At 39.8% G+C, this 24,849-nt stretch overlaps 1 protein-coding gene across 6 annotated transcripts in view; it reads left to right on the top strand.

Moving 5' to 3' along the window:
* PTK2 (protein tyrosine kinase 2) overlaps window positions 1–24,849 on the top strand; it is a 195,961-nt gene that overhangs the window by 156,796 nt on the left and 14,316 nt on the right. For 4 of the 6 annotated variants that reach the window (XM_059867647.1, XM_059867663.1, XM_059867639.1 and 1 more), the window contains 11 exons: window positions 151–248; window positions 2,943–3,027; window positions 5,798–5,898; window positions 7,187–7,302; window positions 8,132–8,232; window positions 9,123–9,212; window positions 10,425–10,629; window positions 16,714–16,825; window positions 19,163–19,249; window positions 20,417–20,554; window positions 22,256–22,387. In XM_059867647.1, the coding sequence (XP_059723630.1) occupies window positions 151–248; window positions 2,943–3,027; window positions 5,798–5,898; window positions 7,187–7,302; window positions 8,132–8,232; window positions 9,123–9,212; window positions 10,425–10,629; window positions 16,714–16,825; window positions 19,163–19,249; window positions 20,417–20,554; window positions 22,256–22,387 (1,265 nt within the window). Of the gene's footprint in view, window positions 1–150; window positions 249–2,942; window positions 3,028–5,797; window positions 5,899–7,186; window positions 7,303–8,131; window positions 8,233–9,122; window positions 9,213–10,424; window positions 10,630–14,724; window positions 16,062–16,713; window positions 16,826–19,162; window positions 19,250–20,416; window positions 20,555–22,255; window positions 22,388–24,849 lie in introns of those variants that run through there. The other 2 variants (XM_059867672.1, XM_059867681.1) reach the window with 2 other exon arrangements.

Genomic DNA, 24,849 nt, shown 5'->3' with positions numbered 1-24,849 from the left:
CATCTCTATAGGTTGGTGTGCAGCAAATGTTAATCTTAGTTTTTCATATGTGAGACATTTGAGTGACTTACTTTGAGTTTTGTGTCTTGTGGATTATTTCCTTGCCCTTCAGCAGAAACTTAATATTTCAAGTGCATTATATTCTTGTAGCCAGAGATTATGAAATTCAAAGGGAGAGGATTGAGCTGGGGCGCTGCATTGGGGAAGGACAGTTTGGAGATGTGCACCAAGGAGTTTACATGAGCCCGGTAAGCCTCACTTCTCAACAAAAATTAACAATAAAACTTTGCTAGGCAAAAAGAAAAAAGAAAAAAAAAAGAGTATTTCTTAGAGCTCTTGGTCTGAATCTTCCAAAACAAATAACAGTTGTCTCGCTGTCTCTCTCACAACAAAGCCTAATAAAGTTCCAGTGTTTTCCTGAAATAAAGTACAAAATACTTGGACACTGATCCAGCAAAATCCCAATGCACAAGAGTCACCTCAGTGAAACCAGGCAGGTTGTCAGGACTTATGTAATTTAGGATGGTGCTCATGAGTTTTTCTAGAAAGACTAAGATTTCAGTTTAAATAGATCAAAAAAATTGTGTAAAATAGCAAGAGAAAACTGAAAAAAAATAGTTAATTTCAACAAAGACCCCTAATAAAATAAATATTTCATATTAGAAGAAATTGTTGGAATTTTGATGGATTATACAAGAATTCTTGAGGACAATAATCTAGTTCTAACTTCAACAGCTGGTTAGGGTCCTGGGCTTGGTGGGTTAAATAAGCTTCAGTGCAATATTTAAGAAAATTAGGATAAATGTTCTGTTTCAGGCAAGTTTGAAGTCTGCTCTGATACCCTTATTTAGAAAGCACATCTGATATAATTTGCTTTGAGAGAGATTCTTACTTTTAATTTCATTCTGTTCAAGTTAACAGGAGTACCAAGGAGTAATGGTTCACTCACTTGGTGAATGGTGGATAAGTCTAGAGCTCTGTAAATCTAATTAAATACCTTTTTCTTATGGGCTGCTGTTTGGAAAATGTTGGCTCTCTACATTATTTTTGTGAATTGGAAAATGGATTTTACTCAGGCATTCTTTGTTGAGATTTTTAAACAACCACCTGTGGATTTATTTTATTAATAAGAATGTACTTCATTTAAGACACTGGGATATGTGAAGGTGAAACAGAACAGTGATGTCATTAAATTTTAATGTTCTGGTCACAGAGTGTAACTTACGCTCTGGGAAGAAATCTTTAAATCAATGTAAAATTAGTTCTAATAACATACTAGTTGTAGCCTTTATATGTTCAGCTTGAGTGCAAAAATATAGGGGATATTCCTTGCCTCTTCTGCTAGCTCAATCTTAAAAATTCCATTTATCCCTGTTCATTGCACTTGTAAAGTTCTGATTCAGCATCCACCTTTCCCAGGTATTCCTGAAGGGTCACAGCCAGGCTCAGGTGTAGGGTACTGAATGGAAAATGGGTTTACAGATGCAGCATCCTATTGCTCAGCTGTAAGCAATCCAGGAATCCCAGATTGTCTTTAAAGGCTGATTAACTGTGGAATTAATCCCAAAGTGTCATTTAAAAAAACATTTCCTGCTCAGTACAGAAAATGTGTTCAGTCTGATATATTCTCACTGGTTTGTCTCCTTATCCAAAACCAAAAGATCAACAAAATCCCAATATCAGGCATTTTCCAACATTTATTCTTCAAAATCTCTTTGCTGGTTGCAGACACTGAGCTTCTTCCTTTTGATGCCCCTGTTGGTTAAAGGATATTTCAAAAACTTGATGTCAACACCAGGAGAGGGATAGGTCTGGCAGGCATCCAGAGGTCTCATCCCCAGGCTGATTATTCAATCCTGGTTTCATAAGGGAATAATAAAATCATGATTTACCATCAGCTTTTTGAGTTAGTTTATGGACATTTGATGTGTGAGAAAAGAATTAGATCAATATTTTCCTGCAAAGTCAACTTGAAGATCTCTTTTGTGAGCAACTTTGAAAATAAGACACTTCATCCTGCAAAATATAAATACTGTTCTAATTCTGGTAATTTTTCTCTGTAAACAGATTTAAAACAGACCAAGCATGAGCAGAGATGGAACACAATTCTGAATCTTCATTTCCTACTGCCCTTAAAAATTGGATAAGGATATTCATCAGTGCTGTAGCATTTTGAGGAAAGGTTCATTTGTAAACTGCTCATTAAACAGTGGACAGTTCCCAGTTTCCCACTTGGAAGGAGGACATGCAGGTCCTTGAACAAGCCCATTCCTAATGCAGAAGCTTAGTTTTAAAACACTTCAGCTGCTCTCAGGCCATCATGAACTTCTTATTTTTGGGTATTCAGAGGATGAGAAATCAGATGAGAAAGTCCATTTGATACATGTGGTTCTGTTGAACCTGGTGTTAGAGCCTTGATCTGACTGACTATGAAGATAATATGTAAAAATCTTTGTTTTACTTTCCTTTGTACTCTGGGTTCACAATTGCAGCCAATCTTTCCTCTGAAAAAGCCACAAAAAGTCTTTATTTGGCTTTCTGGGTTGCTTGTATAAGCCAAGTGTGGTTTTTAGGCACATATCTCTTTCTTTCCTCTATTTTTGCTAAATATTGTCAAGAGTTTACCTTCCTCAGTAGCACAAAAAGTTTACAGTACTATTCAGTTAAACTTACCATCTTTTTTCACAATTTTTCCACAATTTAACATGGCTTAGAACACATTAAATTTCCAAGACACATTAGATGTAAATGTTGTATGCAAGTTGTCTTGATTATAATGGTATTTTAACACTGAAGCTTTCAGCATGTAATTTCTCAACTAAAGGTATTTTATTTAATAGTAATTTTTTCCAAAGTAGTTTTGCCAGAATTTTAAGGACCAGCTTTTGATGGTCTGTTTTTGGTGGTTTGTATTTCAGCTATTCCTCAATAATATTTTTCAGGAAAATCCAGCTATGGCTGTTGCAATCAAAACGTGTAAAAACTGCACTTCAGACAGTGTTAGAGAAAAATTCTTACAAGAAGCCTGTGAGTATGAAGCAACTTCTTTTGGAATCATGTCTGTAATTTCTTGCAAAGACTGTGGCCACCTGTACCAGAAAATTCTTATACTGCTGTAAATACTTTATTAATATTTATATTTTCCCCTCCTACAGCAGGTGCCAGGGGACTGCTCTACGTCCTTGCATGGCCCATGTGTGTGATTGGATGTGGGTTCTTTGATTTTCCAAATTGAGTGCTGATGTCTGCCTCCTGTAGGGCTTTAGAATCAATTTTGGAACATTCGATCTGATACTCTATTTCCTTCTTTTTCCTTAATGAATTAAAAAAAAACCACAGCCCTTTCTCCACTTTATTGCTGTGGAAGGTCGGGTAGTTGTCCTTGGTAGAAATGTTGTGTCCAAGAGATATCTGCTTTGGAAATTCAGAATTAAAATCTATGCCAGAATAGGCCATTTTTCTAAATAATTGCTCACAAATGTTGCATTCCCCAAGCAGCACATTTCATGTGTGGAAGAAGACTTTTTGTTGGGGTGAATAGGAACAGAAACTTTTAAAAGAGTATTAAAGTTACCGATTCCTTTATTGTTTGGTTTTGCAAGCAAATCAAGATATGGCACTTAGGCCTTCATTTTTGCCTATTATCCCCTGCTGTTGTATGCCTCTAAATGTTATAAAGATAATTGTATTTTATCAGTAAAGTAATTGGTTGTGGTCAGATGTTACAGTATATTCTATTCACTGTTCCTTTATTCAAGGAGTTTTTTCAGCTCCTTCAGAAGACCTGTGTTAATAGCTAATAGAGTCTCATTTTTGAATGTCAGATTTTTTGTAAATTACTGTAATTTTTTCCATTGCATTTCTATCTGTTGAAGCAGTAAATACCATTGCTTACAGTAATAACTCAGCAGTCACAAGGTAGGCTGCTGTCTCCTGGCAGTGTAGAAAATAATTGCTCATTGAATGCTCCTTATTATGCTTCAAGTTTGACAGATTAGGAAATGCTGCTGTAGTTGACACATAAATAGTACTTTTCAATTTTGGTTTAATAGTTTCACCATTTCTTCTTCCTCTTTTTCATTCTAATTCCCATCTGTTGCCTTTGTCTTGTGTTCAGACTGCAAATTTCCTCAGAACAGTTGCTTCCTTCACTGAATTAATACATTTCTTTACTAATATTTTAATATTAGGAATATTAAGATATTTTGAGGTTTGCCTATGGTGGTGTTTTCAATTCTGAAAAGATTTAGCAGCTGTTATTGCCTGTATGACATTTCATGTTATTTATTCCCTAAGCTATGCCAATGATAGGGATGTTTACTTTATTGCAATTTTCCCTGTATTATTCATAACAATAATATTTCAAAGAATATATTATCTCCCATAGAATTTCTTTTCAGGAAGATATGTTACTAAACTATTCTAATTTTTGGTCTTGTAAACACAGTTCTCCAAGGATTTCTTTGGGGTTGCTGTGTATCCAGAAGTAGATAATTCAGAGCTCATCAGAGTAGAAATCCAAAACCACCTCCTGGTTTTAGCTTGTGGTTAGTGTAAAGCAGAAGAAAATGGGTTTTATTCTTCCCTAGCTTGAAGCAGACTGAAGCAGATTTTGCAGTTGGGTAATCCCTGTGTATTTCTGCTGGCACCACACAAACTGCAAGTGTGGAGGAGATGCTGCTGGAGGGTCACATGAGGGATGTTTGTCAAGGATACAGGAAGGGTGGTTTTGCCATCCCTGTGTGGGAAGAGATTCTGCTCCTCTGTGGTGAGACCCCCCTGCAGAGCTGCGCCCTGCTCTGGGATCCCCAGCACAGGAGGGACCTGGTGCTGTTGGAGGAAGACCAGAGGAGGCCACAGAGATGCTGCAAGGGCTGGAGCATCTCTGCTCTGAGCCAGGCTGGGGGAGTTGAGGTTGCCACACCTGCAGGAGGGAAGGCTTTTGGGAGACCTTGGGGCACCTTCAGTGCTAAAGGATGTCTGCAAGATGGGGAGGGACTCTTTATCAGGGAGGGCAGGGATAGGACTGAGGGTGATGGGTTCACCTGAAAGAGGGCAGGTTAAATTTGATTTTAGGATAAATTCTTTGATGAGGGTGGTGAGGCCCTGGCACAGGTTGCCCAGAGAAGCTGTGGCTGCCCTATCCTTGGAGGTGTTCAACACCAGGATGGGTGGGGCTCGGGGCCAGCAAGCTGGAAGGTGGCCCTGCCCAAGGCAGGGGATTGGACCTGGTTGGCCTTGATGGTTCCTTCCAACCCAAACCATTCTGTGGTCTTTGATTCCTATGTCATACTGTGTAAAACATACTGTGGCTGTGCTGCCAGGACTGAAATTAACTCCATGGGAAATAAAATGATGTAATGATTAAATAAGATTTTTGTCCATATCATAATCTAGCAAACATATTTTTTCCAGTAATTGAATTATACAGTCTGTTTTTGCCTCCTCTTCCAGTAGAAAGGCACAGATTAATTGGTTGTGCACTGGTTTGACAGGTTATTTTATTAACTTAGGTTATGTTCATAACCAGATCCAGGGCTGAGAGGCAGAGCCTGACCTGACTGGTGCTTTCCACAGCAGTTTGCATATTTGTGAGTGCAGAACAGCAAAGCTCAAGCAATCAGTGTTTGTTTCTACCTGCCCTCAGCTCATGGAATGATCAGAAACTACTGCTTGCAACAGTTTGAAGTCCTGTGATTGTCTTCTCTGCTCATGGGCTAATGCTTAACCAACAGGGGTGTTTTTATTTTTAAGAAAGGTTTTATGTAATGCACTGAATTCTTTGATTTTCTTTCAGTAACCATGCGTCAGTTTGATCACCCCCACATTGTGAAGCTCATTGGGGTTATTACAGAAAACCCAGTCTGGATAATCATGGAGCTCTGTACACTGGGAGAGGTATGAGAAATCCTCGTGCAGCTCTGCTCTCCTCTCTGTTAGCTCACAGAAAAGGCTGAAAAAACACTTCTTGATACTAAAACATGCCATCAAGCATGATATCATACTCCTTTGCAGAGTTATGGACTCAGAAACAGGAGTGGCAGCTTTTGACCTTCTCCTCCCCCGGGGGAACTGCATCACCTCATTCCAGAGTGATGTAGTCAGAGTTCTCAGAGCATTCAATTGCAGTTCCAGAGTGAGAGCATGACCTCTGTCAAGATGATGATAATGTGATAATCAGTTAAACAGCATTTGCAAACATACCTTCCAGAGTAAACTGTACATCTTTTATTCTTCCTGAGTAATGCTCCATTTTCCCTTGAAACATTGAATTTCTTATATTGTTGGGTTTTTTTTTCTCCCTGTAGAATATCTGCAGCAGGGGCTCTAGATAAGATGACTTCCCTCATTATTATGTTTTTTGGATGAATGCTTTAAAGAAAACTAGATCCCACCTTTTCTAATCAATTTTCTTTGAGCCATGTTTCTGAAAATGTGAGCTGCAGTGATATTTCATACAACATCATATGATTGTCATTGCAATTATCAAACTGCAGTGCATTTTCCAAAATAAAACAGGAGGGATGGATTGAAAAACCTGTAGTGGAGAAGTCATTTTCTGTCAATAGATTTCCATTCCAGTGCCCAAATCACTTTTCAAAGCCTTGTTTGATCTATAAGGACACTGTAATGCCACCTCCCAGTAGGTTCTGCCTGCCTTATAATGGGAATAGAGCTGACAAATATTCTGCACTGATATTGGCCACTCTGAGCTAAATACAGTTGTTTTAGCACATGTAGGTTAAAACTAATTATTAAAATGAATGCTTCTAAAACAATACTGAACAATCTGTGTTTGGGTTAGCCAGGTCCTGTTAGGTTCTGAAGTGATTTAGGCCATAAATGGAGGCTGCACTCAAGGGTAGAAAAAACCAAAAAGTCCAGTAGTGCTTCACTCTGGAATAGCAATAGCAGATGCTTTTCAGAAGGAGACTGAAAGGAATGCACAAAATTACAGTTATTTTTTTAGTTTAACGGTTTTCATATAGAAAAACTGCTTGAATTCTAAGGCAGAGTTACAATTCTTCATGGGAAGTTATTTTCTTTTCCTAATCCAGCCTTTAAGGCAAGGAAGTCATGCCCATTGATACTCATGTAAACTTCACAATTTGAAATATGCCTTTTTCAGCTTTGTTATTTTCTTGTCCTAATTTCTTTCTCTTTTTTTCCTCCTTGCTGCAAAAAGCTGAGGTCATTTTTGCAAGTAAGGAAGTACAGCTTGGACCTGGCCTCTCTGATACTCTATGCTTACCAGCTTAGCACAGCTCTTGCCTACTTAGAGAGCAAAAGATTTGTACATAGGTAAGATTCCATACATATTTATCTGTACCTGTCTATTTTTGTATGTCACCACTCTTAAAATTTTAGGGAGTGTCATTTTTGCAGAGGTTTCCACTGAAATGACACCCTTTTCAAGGGTGACACCTGCTGGTTCACTCCTGGATTGACTTGGAGCTGGTGCCAGATTTCAGTCGGAATCATTTTCAGTTGGTGCTTTGTGGTTACAGTATTTTTTCAAGCTGTGAGTCAGCTGTAATCGTTCAGATATAGAAAAGGAAAACAAGGGCAGATGGCTTCTAAAGTAAAGAGGAGGGGAAATAAAATATTTATAAAATACAAGTACTTGCTTTACCAGAAAATGAACCTAAATTTCCTTCATGGTGTGTTTTGAATTTTAGTGCCTTGAATGTGCACATGAGTTTCTAGTGAGAAGAGACTGGCTTCAGCCTTTTATTGTGTGCAACTAAGAGTTCATAGAAGTCCAGTTATGAAGTAGAATTAATTTCTACTTAAGCAATTCACTCATGTTTAAATACTGTGTAATTCTGTATATGTCTTGTGGTAATGTATAAGCAAACACTTGCATGTAAAGTAATAGCTATGCACAGATATGCAGATATTTATGTTAAAACATGTAAATAACAACAGGGGAGAAAAGAAGGCTCAGGGGGGATCTTGTTGTTTTCTGCAATGAGAACTTGAGTTCCTTACTAGGAAACCTCCTACAGGACTGCAATCCTAAACCAGTTCCTTACCGTTGCAGGGCAGGAGATAAATTTTCTTAAGGTGATGATACTTCACCACTTCATGTTTTGAAGTTACTAGGAATACTGTTTCTTCTGTTTGGCAGGGATATTGCTGCTAGAAATGTGCTGGTGTCTACCACTGACTGTGTGAAATTGGGTGACTTTGGTTTGTCCCGATACATGGAAGACAGTACTTACTACAAAGGTGAGGGGACCTCTGGATCCTTGCAGTGAAAACACAGTTGCTTCTCCCATTGTTGAGGAATTAACCAGATTTCCTTGGTCTAGCTGGTGCATTTGTATAAAAAGGCAAGTTATTCAACACTTAATTAATGGCAGTAAATCCCTATTTGTGCTTAAGAAGAAGGATCACAAGGTGTGATTTAAGGTGCAAAAAGGATCAAATTCACATGTGGCTACAGATGAATGCTGAGTTTGTGCTGCCATTGCATGCTGCAGACTTCAGATGCCATTGGACTAGGGAAATTCAGTACAAAACTGCCTTTGAAGGCTACTTTTGCCCCATTTTGGATGGAATGCTGAGCTTTGGTGTCTCCAGCAGCTGAGAGATCCTGCAGTGCCTGAAAGATGGGAAATGGGAAATGCAGCAGGAATATAAAGATTGCATGTTGGGTACCAAACAGTAGCATTCCAAAGCTGGTGTATATTATTAAACCATGACTACATAAATCTCATCTTTAATATTTTTCTGGTTTCATGTTTTTTAAATTATCCATTATCTGTCCCCTTACACTCTGTTGTGCTTCCTCATTTTATTTGTCTCACTTTGCTGAGCTACTTTTTATCTTTTTAATTGCAAAGAGAGGAAATAATTTTGACATGATAATTTCTTGGTGTATCTTGGGGTTTGTTATTGAGGTCTTTAAGGGAGGTTTGGGGGATTATCATCATTATTATTTTGGGTTTTGTTGGTTCATTTTCCATTTCATGTAAAGCCTAACATCCGTATATATCAATATTTGAAGTACTTCACTGGAGATGGGTTTTGCCTATGAGTTATTTCACTGGGAACAGAATCTATTTTTGAGCTCTGTAGTGGGGATAACAGCCTGTCCTCTCTTGCCCTCCCTGTAGCTTCCAAAGGAAAATTACCCATTAAATGGATGGCTCCAGAGTCCATCAATTTCCGACGGTTTACCTCAGCTAGCGATGTGTGGATGTTTGGTAAGTGAAAACCAAGTGGGAAGAGTTCTTTGTGTCCTCTTGGACAAGTCCAGTGTTGATTTTGACTGCTCTAAAGAAATAATTTCCAAATATTTGTCACAGTTTTTACTGAGCATTCTGAAAATCCAGTTTCTTCCAGCGTCTTTTCTACCTCTGACTTTTTCTTTCCTTTTCCAATAAGCCTGAATTTTCATGGGCCTTTTTATCTCTGGTAAGAAGCTGACAGAAATGAAAGTGCAAGGAAATTAGCTCATAGTTATGACAGAGATTATTTTTGTCTGTTTGTTTTGGTTTGGGTTTTTTGTGTTGTACCATTGTCATTTGCTATTTCTCTGTTGTATTTTGACATTTTCTTTATGTTGATATACATTTCCTTGCTTAATGTGCAATCATCCCATGAGATACCCAATTCCAGATCCTTAATTTTAGATTCCTACTTGTCTTTTATAGCTCCTGGCCTCTTGAAAAATACAACCAGAAGCTCATGAAATACAAGGGTAAATAGACGTGTCCTGAAACCTTGATCTTTTTCCCAACCATACAACATTTTATATTAATCTAATGTCCTGTGCTCCAGCTGGTGCTGACTGCTGGCCTGTACAGACCAAAAGTGATGAGACTTGAAATAAGAGCAGGACAGTTCACTTTCTTTGTAGCTTAAATTTGAATGTTTCTAAGTGAAGGGTTTATAATAGTTTGAAGAAAACTCCAGTACTGTCAGAGTTGGAAAAATGAAGCCTATGGAACATTTTGGCCAATTCTAAAGTGACAGACCACTTTCTTTTAATGCAGTTTCAATAGAAACTGGTTTATTACACGTTTTCAGCACAAAAAATGAGGATCAATGCCAACCCTAAAACCCCTCAAAGTGAATATGCACTCTACATGTCAGAGCAAGCCAGCTGGAAGAAGGAGTCAGAGGGAAAAGCAAACACATTCTACCTTATAAGAGAGGAGATTTGAATATGAGCAAGCAGTGGTTCAGGGCAGGTAAAAGACTGAGTGAGCCAGCTGTGGGTCACTCTGCCTCATCAGTAGGTGAGGCTGGTGCTGTGTGTGTGATCCTGCTGCAGGTAAGTCCAAACCAAGTCCCTGGTTATTAATTTTGGAAGAAATTGCATTATTAGTACAAAACTGGGTTTTTTTTCTCTTTGGACAGCTCTCATTGTTTGCTCACAGTGAAGAAAAGGTGGTTTTGTGTGTGTTCCTCAGGTGTGTGTATGTGGGAGATCCTCATGCACGGGGTAAAGCCCTTCCAGGGAGTGAAGAACAATGATGTGATTGGGCGGATCGAGAACGGTGAGCGGCTCCCAATGCCTCCAAACTGCCCTCCCACCCTCTACAGCCTTATGACCAAGTGCTGGGCCTACGACCCCAGCAGGAGACCCAGGTTTACTGAACTTAAAGCACAACTCAGGTAGGGTTTGACTTCTGAGAGATCATGTCCTTTGTTCAGAAATATTTCTTTTTGCTTTATCTTCTGTTACGGTGTTTTGGTTCTGTGGAAAATACGAGGCACGGTGTTTAAAGTTTTTATCTTCAAATGGCCAGGTTCTTGCTGGTCTTTGGGAAAGCTGGGCTTTATCTGGTAGAGAAAATGAGATTAGGCAGTAAATTCAAATAACTGGAAACATGAATCACCTCCTTTCTCTCCCAAGAAAAGCTCCACGTTTTGCTAGCAATTTGTTTATAATTTCAGTTACAATCCTTGGGGAAGGAGGTAAAAAGAATTTAGAGTGATTATCTAAACAAATATGCTGTAGGCTTCTAGGGTAGAGACGTATCTTAAATAAATGAAGCATCAGGTGAGTCCTGTTGGAAGTTACTTTCTTGGCATGTAGCACAGTAGTTGCACAGTCACAGCTGTCAGGGCAGTTGCAGAGCCTGCAGTAAATGCAGCATCATAGACAGAAATTCCTTTGCCCTTTGTAAACCAGGATATAAACTACCTTTGTGTTTATCTTGGAATGAGTGTGAGCACACACCTTGCAGACCAGTCTAAATTCACACCTTAGTTTATTCTGCAGTAATATATTCCAGTGATATCACCAGCCCCAAAGTGGGAGGGATATTTAAGCATTGAAGCATCACTGAGGTGATGTGCAGGCACATTTGGTATTTGTGACTTTTGGATTTCACGACTGCTCAGGATGTATTTTGCATAAGTCAGTACAAGCTTTGAGTAACACTTAGGTTTTGCTCACTGGCAATCCACACTGGGAATTCTTGTAATTCATTGTTGAATTCTTTGGTTTTACTTCAGATTTTGTTTCAAAGTTGTGCTTTGTGGCATGTTTTATTTTCATAGTATTGTGTTTTTGCTGTCACTGAATGTTCATGGTTTAAGATAATTTAGTGGTGGTTAAAATGAGAGACAATTTGAATGTAATTATGATGCTGTCTCAGAGCTGCTGTATGGAGAACTGGAAGACCTGAAGTTTTTTCCTATTAAAATTTCATGCAGTTGCACCATCTGTTACTCTGAGAATTCCCATGTGGATTAATAATTTGTAGAACTAAGGAAAAGCTTGACCCTTCTCACAGATAACTTCCATCCTCCATCCACTGTGTGGAGTTAACACAAAGGGAGGAATGTCAGGGCTGGGTAGGGATTGCAAGAAAAAGATGTGACACAGTTGTGTGATTTTGGTAATAGGTGGAAATTGGCAATTCATTTGCTTTTTGTCTCTTTTTGGCTCTGAAAGTACAGGATGATTGATAATTTGCAGCCAGGTTGTTAACCTAAAGCTGGTTGGCACAGATGAGAATGAAGCCCTTGAAAGTGACTGGAAGATGGCTTTGGTGTGTAAACCCAAGCAGGGAGAGTATGTCACCAGGGAGGAAAGAGGATGAGTAAATCTGGAGAGTGCCCAAGAGCCTGGCTGTCCTCAGAACCAGCACTCAGGACATGCAGCAAGGCAGGGTCTCGTTGGTTACACATCAGAATGTTTCCCAGTGTGCTTGGGTGAGCTCTGAAATAGGTCACCCAGAAAGACTCTGGAATTTCCATGCTGGCAGACATTCAGATTTTGATTGGAAAAGGCTCAGAGCACCTGGCCCTTGCTGTGCAGGGAGCCCAGCTTCAGCAGGAGATCAGACTTGACCTCCAGGCACCGCTTCCATCTCATTCTGCATGAAAAGTGCACCCACTGTGGAGGGGTGTTTGCTCCTCTGGTCATGCTGGGAGAGTTGAAGCATTGTTTACTGGGCAACCTCTTTCCTGAGGCCACTGCAACCCTAAAATCCAGTTTTCACTCCGTTCCCACCAAAGCAGGGAACTTTCTGCCACACCAAACTGGTGACCTTTATCTCCCAAGTTTAGGCAGCACGGTTTTCCTTAGGGCTGCTTTTTGCTGCTTCAGACAGAGCCAGCCTCTCACTGGAAAGGTTGTCAATTCCCTGATGATGAGGCAGTTTCAGGCAGCTTGGGAGGATTTGGTTTCAGAACTCAAATTCCCATGAACTTGCAAAAACAAGCTATTTCCCTGGTGGCCTTTCCCTGTGGTGTTCCTGCTGCTCGTTCTGGATGCTGTCCAGAGCAGTCTCTTCAAGCTGAGAGCAGACTGGATGTTTGCTTGGAGCCAGATACAGCACTGCAGCATTCATTCCTCTCTGGTTTAATGAAAAAAAAAAAAACCACTTCATGGCTTTGGGAAAAATCTTCTGCATCTGGAATAGCATTGATGGAAGCATAAGCATTTCACATGCTCTCTGTTATTTGGTGCTTTTTCTGTTTCATAGTAACAGCTGCTTTACCCAAACTGAATTTGCAGCTGATTGTGCAAGGCAAAGGTGCTGATTTCTGCACAATTTATGCACTGTTATTTGTTGCTACATATGAATTTAAGTACTGTTATTAGAGTAGTAATTTTATAGCATTTGATCTGTCTGAAGTGGATGTGGTTGAGTCAGTCTTCCCAGCAAACACAAAAACAAATGGGTGGATTGTGGATTTCCAAATGTAATTTATCCTTGCATTCCAAGTGCCTTTCTCAAGTGGTGGAGGGGGGTTAAAAGTCAGATTAGGTCAGGGCAGTGAGGTGGTACCCTGCTACTCCTGCAATTCTGACTTGGTCAGAATTAGAATATAGGATTTTTTTTTAATTGGGAAGTGTGCGTTGCCTTGCTGGTTTTGTGTAGAAGAGACTTTTTGTCTTCCAAAATAATATAAATAATAGAAATGGTAAATTATATGTAAATGGTAAATAATACAAAAGGGTTTTAACTTTAAACTTTTAAATTAATGTCATTTCATGATATTTTTCACTGTCTTGGAACAATTTTTGTTTAAAGTACCTTTCATGAACCCACTCAAATAGCAAAACAAGGAGCAGTTGTATCATTGCAGAGGTGACAGTGTCACTGTGGTCCATTGCTGGTCACAGGTTTTAACAGAGTGCTTCACCCCACTGGCATCCTGGGGCTGCAGGTCACATTGAACAGCTCTAAAAAGAATGGGGGGAAAAAAGAGACAGATACTATGCTTTTAAAGTCTGGTTTTGTGACAACAGTGAGATAATTATCTGATGAGAGCTGGACTTGAGCCTTTTTGTCCCTGCATTTGATGCAGATCCTGAAATGTTGCTTATAAATGAAAACTGGTAAAGGTGAGGGCAGTTTGTGTCTTCTTTTATGGCATTCTGACCAAAAAAAGACTGTAACACACACTTCAGATACATGATGGAGGCTGCAAAATTCTTTGTTCTTCTGTTCTTTGCCTGTGACCATTAAGAATAGTCCATTATCCATATAAAGGTGCTTTCATGTTAGAACAGTAGGTGCAAGTGTGTTCCTCTGCCTCCAACTTTGTATTTCTGGGTGGCAGAGGGAAAGAAAGAAGCTGCATTTTGGGGGTCAGCACTTAACGTAGGTTCCCACACCACTGTAGCAGGAGACACTGGTGCTGCTGTGCCTTTTGGAAAATGAGGATACAGTTTAGTATTTTAAGTATTCCTACACTGAAGGTCCCCATAAATGTTTCTTTTTTGCTGTCACAGGCAAATTTCAGTAAGAAGTTCTTTGTAAATTAAGTAAGTTTATCAATTATGCAAACTTTCAATAGTTGAGATTTTTCTTGAGACTTCACCTCACAGAGAAGTTGAGTTAAATTTGTCTGGGCTACTGCAAGATTTGCTAGGGGAACCACAGGGGTAGAATTCTCTGCCTGCTCCTCTTTGCTGCTAAAAATATATGCAGTTTGGGAAAATATGCCTAGATCTGACTTCTCCTGACCTTCTGCAAATTCTAATAAACTGTTCAGAGAACTTGAGCAGCTGCACTGAGGAAACGTCAAAAATATCTCTTGGCACACTCTTCCTTCATCCACAGACCGGTCTTCCCTTTGTGAAAACAAAGACCTTTCTGTGAGTCATTTCTATTCCTTGTGGTTTTTTCTAGTAGTGCTTCTCTGAGGCATTTCTATTTTATATTCTTGTCAGCAGAATCAAGGGCATCCAAGTACAGATGCTGCTGCAGCCCTTCAGCCTCTGGCCAGGCTGCTCTGGGAGAGAACCTCCTGATATGGCACAGGCTGTGGGAGAGCAGGGAGGATGAACTGCAGTTGTAAGGCAAAAAGCTGAGCCTGTGTTAAGAAAAAGAAGTAATTTCAAAAGAAACTTGTCATTTCTGGTGGTACATGATGATGGTGTTGCACACTGGGGCACCACAGATAAAATGGCTTTGATAGCAAAGCAGAGGTATTGGGGTTTCATTCCTTTTTATGGAAAACCAGGACTATGCTGTGACAAATTCCACACATGGCCCCAAATTGTCAGTAAGCCATCTCTAAATTTAGCCAGCTACTACCAGCCAACTCCATTCTATTCTTTTGCTCAGATTAGAGCAACTGCTGTACCAACAGCTTGGTTAAAAACCTACGTTTTGTTCCTTTCGCTTTCATTAATCTGGGTAATTTTTTTTTTTTTGGTCTTGTTTTGTTGAGGGGTTTTTTAATTCTACGGTCTTGTCTTGAAAAATGATAATCATGGTTCATGGCTGTTGGCTGCATGTTGGCTGCTTTCTCATGCTGCATAAAAATACAGGATACCTGAAGTGTGAGATTGCTTTAAATCAGGGGGTTTGTGCCAGTTCTTCATGGGTTCAAGTAGGAAATCCTGCATTTTCCTTATTCTGAAGGAAGAGAGAGGTGAAATAGAAGGATTCTCTCTTCATTCCCTCTGTTAGGCTGTGGCTGTGTTTCCATGGTACTTCTAGCAGGGTGACTTTTACAAATAACTTCTCTGATTTTGCTTTTGTTCCACATTCTTGTGTTGCTTCAGCAATGATGGATTGAAATTGCAGCAATAGTTATAAACTTGATTTAGCTGCAGCGAGACAAGCATCTCTGCTTTTTAGAAGTGGCATGGTTTGGGGTTTTTTTGGCTGAGTAAGGAAAAGCAAAGTTCTTGTCTCCAGCAGGAATTTATTCTTGAAATAAGCAGTGAAGTTCCACGATGAGAATAGATTGCTGGAGTTGATCTCATCCCCTGAATGAGTAATTCTGGGTGGTTGTTTAGCAGGCTGAACAGGAGATTATAAACTCAGAACTTAGCTTTGTTTCTGGAAACTCCTGAGTGATAAAGAAGCTGGAGTAGCTCCTCCACAGGATTGTCTTACCCTGGGGACAGTGATATGGAAATAATCTGCCCTGCTCACATCTCCAGACTGTCCGCGTAGCGTGCGGCTCCAAGGAATTGGCAGCTCCCTCTTACAAAGCTTCTCTCTGAGTCTTTTTCAAATGGCAAATATCCAACATTAATAAGCCACATAGCAGAGCTGGGAGGAGGCTGGCTGTGGGGGCAGCAGGAGCACGTTCAGCTTCAAACAGGCTTTTTAATAGTCAGAACAGTGGTAAGTAGCAAACTGGTTTTACTACTGTCTTGTACTTTGTGAAAATGCAGCCTTTTGACCTGAATGCTTAGAAGCTGAGTGAATTCTGTCAGATCTTTCTGTTTTGCTAAATTGCTTTGCTGAATGTGTTCCTGGTTAGGCTAAAACGTAAGAGCTGAAGAAGTATTTTTGACTGCTTTCTTTAACAAAAGAAAAAAAAATCCCAGAGATCTGAAGCTCTTGAGTTTCAGTAAAGAACATTTTCGGTTTGTTTTGAACCTTTGCAGCAGTTCAGTAGAATATTTTCTTGTGAAGATTAAGCTTTCATGCAAGTAAGCGCTTGATTGATTTTCTTTGAGGACTTCTCTGTGTAATTGCACATAAAAAGAACTGGTATGGAAAAAAAATTGTGTGTGAGATCAACCATAGCTTTCTGATAATTGATTCTGTTTTCATTGTTAAAAGCTCCCTGGTAATCCTACAGAAATATTTCTTCCTGATACTGGTTTTCAGACACAAAACCAGCGTATGTAAAATAAGTTTGGCTCTCAGTAATTTTATGACATTTCAAGTTAAGTACTGTTTATTAGTCTGAAAAATGCAGGGGCTGTGGGGAGAGGTTTGTTAGTCACTGAAACTGGAGTTTTGCTTGATTGCAATGTGTTTTCCTTAGTACAATACTGGAGGAAGAGAAGCTGCAGCAAGAAGAACGAATGAGAATGGAATCCAGGCGACAAGTCACGGTGTCCTGGGACTCAGGAGGATCAGATGAAGCTCCTCCCAAGGTAGCTAAGACTGCAAATTACGTGTGTTTAACAAAAAACAAACATCAACTTTCTTTTTATTCCATTTATTTCTTCAGAGCCTACCCTGATGGGTTGGTTCAAACCACGGCATTTTGGCCAGTTCTGTCCCCATCTGGGAATCTTTGCCTAAAATGACCCAGCTCTGCTTGAACTGTGCTTAGAACTGATCTGTGCTGTGATACTGCTTTAAAGATTTTCTGTTTCTACTTGAAATTGTAAAAGAAACCCAGAGCTGCCACAAAACTGTCTCCTGGCTTTTGCTTTTCCTTCTTGCTTGTAGCACTCCTGTAAATTGTTGGCTAATGAGCTCTCAGGCCAGCATGAAGTTTATTTATAACACATTAGTGACAGGACAGAAGTCAGCTAATTGCATTTTCCTTCTTCTGGACAGAAAATGAGGGGTTTGTTTCCAAGGAGTGTACGTGGTTTAGTTTCCACTTCATTTTCATTTCTGTCCTGTTTGGATGTCATTGATGACTTCTGCAGCTGTGGGAGTCCAACCTCACCAGTTCCCTCTCACTCTGCTTCCCCTCAGAGTCATTTTTGCAAGTTGTTGCTTGAAAGTTCGAGCCTGTATTTTGAAGAATTTAAATTTTTTGCAGTCACCACTGTATTGTCTGTGTCCTGATAGCTTGTAGTGAATTCCTGGAGCTCCCAGGTTCTGGAATAATAATTAATTAATTTTAACTCTGACAATAATTCCAGGAGAACTTGTGTGGCACCTTGTGCTGCACACATTCTCCAGCACTCATAGAAAGGCAACTTTTTGTTTTAGTTTGAGGGGAGGGGGAGGGTTTGTGTTTGTTTGGGGATTTTGGGGTGTTTTTCTCTCCATTTCCAGGTTGTTGCCAGATAGATCAGATTTCTGAGCTTAGTTCTGCATTTTGGTACCTTGATGACAAATAGAAAATGTGGGCAGTGGAATTGCTGCTTTCATTTCAGAGTTAGAAACAGCAAGCAATCCATCAACCTGTTTAGTCATCTGAGATGAATTAGCTGGATTTGGTGTTTATCTAAACAGACAATGTTCCAAGTTACAGAAGCAGATAAACTGCATAAATTGAACCACTATAATGCTTAATTTGAAATGAGCACCTTTGTGTGTGATGTATGAACTGAAACACTTGACCAAAGATATGTTAAAAATGCAGTTAATTCTGCCACTGGAGAGAATCTCTTTTGAGGGTGTTGCTGTGTCCTTTACAGAAATAAACTGTATTTCTGATGCTGTTGTTGGTTACGTTTTTTAATACATTTCTTTTGTGTAAAATATGGATGTGCTTAATAATGGCATTGGAACAAGTGGAATCTTGTAGGTATGAGGCTTTGTCTCTTTAATTATTATCTAATTTTCTAATGTGACAGCTGGTTTTTTAAATTCTTCTGCTGATTCATTGTAAGTGTTGCAGGTCTGAAAACTCCTGCACATCCTCAGACAATTCCCAGGTCTCACAATCCATACTATGAGATCACTTGGATCTCACAGTGGTATTTCTGTTAGAACCCTAAGACAGAAAACATCCTAGCCCAGAATGAGAATGAATTTTTTCATCAAGCAATGATCAGTTCTGCAGTCTCCAGTTAATGTGGTTGCCTTTAACTGCCAGAAGGACTGACTGAGAGAGCCCTTTGCAGAATGATGCAGTTTGGGGGGGGTTTCCCCTCTTTGGTTAATTTTTCTCCTCGTGAAGTATCCAGCAATACTGTTCCTTAATCAAAAATAAACCCTCAGCTATAACTTAGGAGATTCAGAATATGATCAAAAGCACTTTCCATGTTGAGGTAATTAGTTACACAGAAGTTAATAATCAGAACTAACTTTATACCTCAGAATACCATATGGAAATAGCCATGCAAATAAATCCATTTGGTTTGTGTTATTCTTCCTGAAACAAAATAATTTACTTTTGAGAACAGTCACAAAAGCAGCACATTAACAGCAAAAATTGGAAACAAGGCTGTATTGCACCTGGAAATTTGATTTAAGACTTAGGTTCTTAGATGATGTTCTCTCTAGAGTTGAACAGAACGGAGCAGGTCACTGAGTGCAAGCAATTAAATAAATACAAAGAATTCACAGAGCAAGAATTATTATTGACATACTGAGCAAACAATTCAGCAGCATCCATTGCCAAGCAAAAATGGAGGAAAACTAAATTTTAGTTCTTAAAAAAAAAGTGTTTGTAATTACAGAAAATCTGTTTTGGGGTTACTTTGAAGTTTGCCAAACCTGTAAATGTTTTTCTCGCTGAAACATCATTTTCTGTGTTTAGTTGTGTGTGTTTAATGATTCTAAAAATTCCTTTTTCTTTACAGCCCAGTAGACCTGGTTACCCCAGCCCCAGATCCAGTGAAGGGTTTTATCCAAGCCCACAGCATATGGTACAGCCAAATCATTACCAGGTATTACATTTAATACCATGCATGGTTTTTTTTTTACAAATGTGGGTTCTCTATCCTAGATGCAGCTGGTGGGATTGATGCACTTCTTACATGGTTTATTTTAATTCAGTTCAGTTCTGAGTTTTGTTTTACATAGGAAAAAAAAACCCAAACTGAGCCTGGTAGGTTTACTCCAGATGGTAAATATTTCCACATCTGATGTGGTGCTCAGATTCCTGAAACTGCAGTGAAACACATCAGACATTTCCATATTTATTGAGGGAATGTGGTGTTCATGTTGACATTTGTGCTGAGCTGTGAAATCACTGGCTTTATAAAATGGCATTAACTGGGGACCTTTCCTTGGGGTCATTGGTATTTTATTTTCTGTGTCCTGATAGCTGCTGCCTTTAGCTCCACCACATTGTATACTCACAGGTTTTGCTTTTCTTCCTAAAACTGCTGAAGAAATTCAGAACAAAAGTTTGTCTTTAAAGGACTTGGAGCAATTTTAGGTCTGTGCGAGGCTACAGCCACATTACAGCTGTCTCAGTCAAGGGGATTTTTTCCATGAAGAGAGGGAGGTTTTCATTGATTTAATAAGTTCTTCAGGCTCATTAAAACTACTTGGATTTTCCTGTGGAGAAGTTCCCAGGCCACTCAGCTCAGCACACTAATTACATGCTGCCACTCCAGCCTTAAGCCTGTAAGATACAGCAGGGGGTACATTTTTATGGGGCTCTGTAGGGTGATGTTTGCAGGCTCCTATTAACTGGAACATAAGCTCTGCATGTGGAGCTCTTACATATGTATCTATAGATTGAGTTTTATCCTCAGAGGACTTTGATCTCCTTGCCTGTAGAGGTTAGAGCATGCTCTGATGCTGCTGGTTTGATAGGCACCATAAAATACTCAAAAGCTGTATTTGTGTCCTGCTGCAGTTATTCTAAAATAGTTATGTTATGATGAACATCCTCAAAGACTTAAAACAGAGGTGTCATATTTTGGCTCAGCTTCCTTCTTCTAATGTTGCTTCTCCTTCTTCCTCTCAGTGACTGCTTGAGTTGAGTCATTTCTGTTCTCTCATGTCTTGGAGGGGATGTTTCCATTATGGGGAAGCACAGGTCTTACTAATATCTCTCTTTTTCTCTTTGTTTTTGCCCCTGTGGGGTTTTTTGCCCCCCAAAGGTGTCTGGCTACCCTGGTTCTCATGGGATACCAGCCATGGCAGGCAGCATTTATCCTGGGCAGGCTTCTCTCCTGGATCAAGCAGATTCCTGGAACCATCGGCCTCAGGAAATATCAGTGTGGCAACCAAACATGGAGGTAGGAGATCTGACACATCTGCTGCTGTGTTTCCTACAGTTCAATGCACTTTTTATTACTATAAATTGTATTACTTCTGTTATTTAGGTAGATCTGTTACAGGAGAACTGAGTTTTTCTGTTGCTTTTAAAATTGCCTCACTGCAGTGGACTGGGTCTTGTATTTCTTGAGACCCCCGTGGCAGGGAGGAATGATGAATCTGACTCCATGATCTTAGAAGGCTAATTTATTATTTTATGATCTATGTTATATTAAAGAATACTAAACTAAACTATAGTAAAGAATAGAGAAAGGATACAGACAGAAGGCTAAAAGTTAATAATGAAAACTCATCACTCCTCCAGAGTCCTGACACAGCCTGACCGTGATTGGTCATTAAGTCAGAAACAATTCACAGTTGGATAAACAATCTCCAACCACATTCCAAAGCAGCAAAACACAGGAGAAGCAAAGGAGATAAGAATTGTTTTCCTTTGTCTCTGAGGCTTCTCAGCTTCCCAGGAGAAGAATCCTGGGCCAAGAGATTTTTCAGAAAATATGACGGTGACAGCTGGGCATGAAGTGTCACTTCACATGAATTCTTGATGAAGTTGTTACTACTTATCTGAGTGATAGCAAATATTTGGTGTTTGTTAAGAGAAGGCTTTACTGGAACTTACTGCTGTTCACAGAGATGGGAACACTCATAAAAAAAACCTCTTGAGAGATACCCAGCACAGCTGAAGGATTGAGGCTTCTTTGTAACTTACCCAGAAGAGAAAATGAAAGGGTCTAAAAGACTGTTCCTGAGCTGAATTCCTTCTGGATGCTCTGCAGCCTGTCATGATTGCACTGAGCTGCTGAGGAACATCAAATTAATTCCCCCTTTAACCTTCTGTCTTTTTTTTTTTCTATTCTCTGCTGCTGTACACTTTTTAATTCCATTTTTTCCTTCCACAAAGATTCAGTTTGTGCAGCTTCTGTCTTAAATTTTGTTTCTTCTCTAACCAGCTCTATTCCCTGTATTCCTGATAAACATTTAAGTGGTCTCTGAAATACAGGGAACTTTGTTACCAAATTTCCCTTGGGTTTTTAAAAAATACTGATTTATACACTATTTCCTAATGATTTCCAGGCAGCATTGGGGTATGGTATGTGGAGTATTTGTAAGCTTAAGACATGCATAAATATTTGGTCAAAAATTCATTAAAAAATGTTTTTGTGACATGCTTTGTAAGCTTAAGACAGCCATAAATATTTGGACAAAAATTCGTCAAAAATGTTTTTGTGACATGCTTTGCCACTGTTGGCTAACACTGAATAGTGTATTTGTTTTGATTTTAAAAAATGCATCTTGTAACTTTTAACAACTGGATGGTTACATTATTGCTCAAGACCAAGAAAACAAAATTGATAAATCTGATTTTGTTGCCGAGCTTAAATGAAGTTCAACACAGGAAGTGACAACGTTGCTGAAAAACAGAACAGAATCTTTCAAATCTTTTTTGGTTGCAGTGACTTAGAGCAAGGCAGATAAAAACTGTAGGGTTGGAAGGAGTTTCTTCCACTGCTCTGCTTCAGCTTTGGAAGAGCTGAAGAAACTCTGCTTGACTGCTGCTGAGAATTGACTTCTAAAAAACTCCTTTTATTGTCTCTAAGTTCTTGCACCTGTTGATAGGAATTTTAAACTGTGAGACTGAGTGAATTTCCTGTGGATTGCAGGATTCAGGCACTTTGGACATCCGGGGGATGAGCCAGGTTCTGCCCACACACCTCATGGAGGAGAGGTTGATACGGCAGCAGCAGGAGATGGAGGAGGATCAGCGCTGGCTCGAAAAAGAAGAACGATTCCTGGTAATTCTTTGTTTCACAGAGCTTCTTAATTCCGCCTGATTTTGGGGTTTTGGATTGCAGCTGGTTAGAACTGGTCACTTCTGTGAAATGAGAAAATTTACAGGATATAGGACCCCCAAAATGTGGGTTTGGAAACAGGTTTTAAATTAAGTGTTTGGCTAGTGAGAGCCGTACTTCAGATCTCTTGAACAGCTGTGGTTTTGGTGAATCTCATTTTATCCAGTTGAGTGTGTGTGTGGGGGAAGTTGTGGGTATAATTCTGTGCCCATCTGGAGGTTGCCTGCCTGTTCTTTTACAGAACTCTAGCCCTAAAAAAGATGTAACCATCAGCCATCTCAGAGTTGTGGCCGTGCTAAGAGTTGTACCCAGCCTTGCCCTAGAGGAATAATGGCACATGTTAGTGGGAAGAAATAATATAAGAGAGCTCTGAGAGAAGGGAAAAGCTCTGAACCTCACCATGAGCAGGAAGAAGAAATCATTGGTAATGGGATGTTCTGATATGTTTCTCTGCAATTCCACAGAGAATTGTTGTCAGTGCCACTGGTGTATGTTTTTTTTGGTTCAGCTCTGGCTTCCCAGTTGTCAAAATTCAAATTGAGTGTTAAATTTCTCCTGAGGCTGATGGCTACAGATGGAGTAGAAGGTGGGAGTAGAATGTCACCAGGAGCCTGTGGGTGCCTGAGGCTCACAGGACAGGGAATAATTTACAGTGCTGTCTGTGGGTTGTGACACACAGCAGCCCTGTGCTTGACCTTGGGCATATTTCAAGGAATGTTTCAGTTTGGAAATCTCCTGTGTTGGAGCTGCTGGTAGATTCCCCCATGGGCAGGACATGTTCTAGCTGAGATCCACATTGTGCCTGAACTAAGAAGTGACTTTTGATTAATGGCTGTTGAAACTGGTTTCCTTCTAAGTCCATTTGGGAATTTGCAGTTTCCCATTGGGATGACAGCAAACAAACCCCTGTGCCCAGATTGCTTGGTCTGAGGAGAGGGAGGGGAAAGAAAAATTTCTTCCCTAATTTAGACATTAGCTTTTCCAGTCTTGTGTGGCACCAGTTGCTTGTGACCTACACAGCCCAGGAGGTCAAACTCATCCCACTGACAATTAAAACTTTAAAGATGGTAAAGAACTTCTTGTGGAATCAGCTTTCTGTCAGTGGGGCATTGACATTGCAGGGGTGGCAGTAGGTTGTGTGGGAACTTTCTGCAGAAACCTTTCTGATTTTTTGTGTAGAATAAATGATTATTTGTAGTGTTTGTTGATTCAGTCTCTGGACCATTAGGGTGTTTATCATCCCCCAAATTGACATTGAGAAGGAACTTGCTGATTTTTCTTTTATCTGTAATACACTCAGAGCATTTGGGAGAGATTTGCTGTGTTTCCATTTTGTGTTAGTTTTATTGTGAGGAAACACCATCTCTCTTGCATCTGTTCACTTGAGGAACTGGAATCCATAAGAGATTTCAATTCTTTTTCTTTCCACATTAACATTTTGACTGTACGGACTTTGAGGTTCACCCTTGATGCTTATTACAAATTTATACCCCATGTTAGGAGCCCATAGCAGGATGTGTGTCAGGAGAATATTCAGTTTATAGATGGGTGTTTCTTGGAAAGGCAGTGGGGGTGAGTTTCTAGGTTAGCCCTGAGGAGGTGAAGATGTGGAAAAGTCATAGTGGGGAGTCACTCTTGGAAGCCTTGCAGGTCTCCTGAAGATATCCACAATTCAGACATGCGAGTCCAAACATGGGGAAATAAATCATTTATTGAGGCATTAAGGCCATATAATGATGTCCAGCCTAGAAATAAGCCAGGTATTACACACACATGCTCCTTGGCCAGGGTCCTCTAGTGAGTGACAACATTTCTGCTCTGGGAAGAAGGGTCTCCCCTATTTTCATTCCACATGATTTAGGGAGAAGAAATCTGGCCCTCCCTTGCCTAATTAGACAGTTTTCAAATAATATTTGTCCTTTTCAGCACAGAGAACAACAGAGTAGAGTCAGATTTTAATATTTAACTTACTTAACTATAATATTTAACTTTTGTAACCATGTGTAGTGTTCTCAGTGTAAACTGTCTGCTTCCAAAAACAGCTCTATTTACCCAATCCTGAGGCTCTACAGCACATCCCACTTGTACTACTGAGAGTTGGACTCACAGGGGAGCAACTGCAAATGATTTATTGTAAGACACTGCAACAAGATGGAAAATTCTCTGTGGGCTTCTGTTAGTACAATTTTTGTTTCCCCAGAGTAACACCAACTTGCTCATGACTTGAAATTTATTGCTGCTTCTTCAGGGAGAAAATACAACTCACAGCACATTGGAACAGGGATAAACAGCACTGATGCTGCTGGAGGGGACTCCCCAGATGGGGAATTCAGTGCAGGGCCATTGAAATGGAAATGTGCTGGGCGCTGGGGAGCTTGTTATCAGTGTAAGCAGTTTGCTTGAAA

This window comes from Haemorhous mexicanus, chromosome 1, assembly GCF_027477595.1.
Source record: "Haemorhous mexicanus isolate bHaeMex1 chromosome 1, bHaeMex1.pri, whole genome shotgun sequence".
NCBI classification, from domain to species: domain Eukaryota; kingdom Metazoa; phylum Chordata; class Aves; order Passeriformes; family Fringillidae; genus Haemorhous; species Haemorhous mexicanus.
This window is presented reverse-complemented; position numbering and strand designations above follow the sequence as displayed.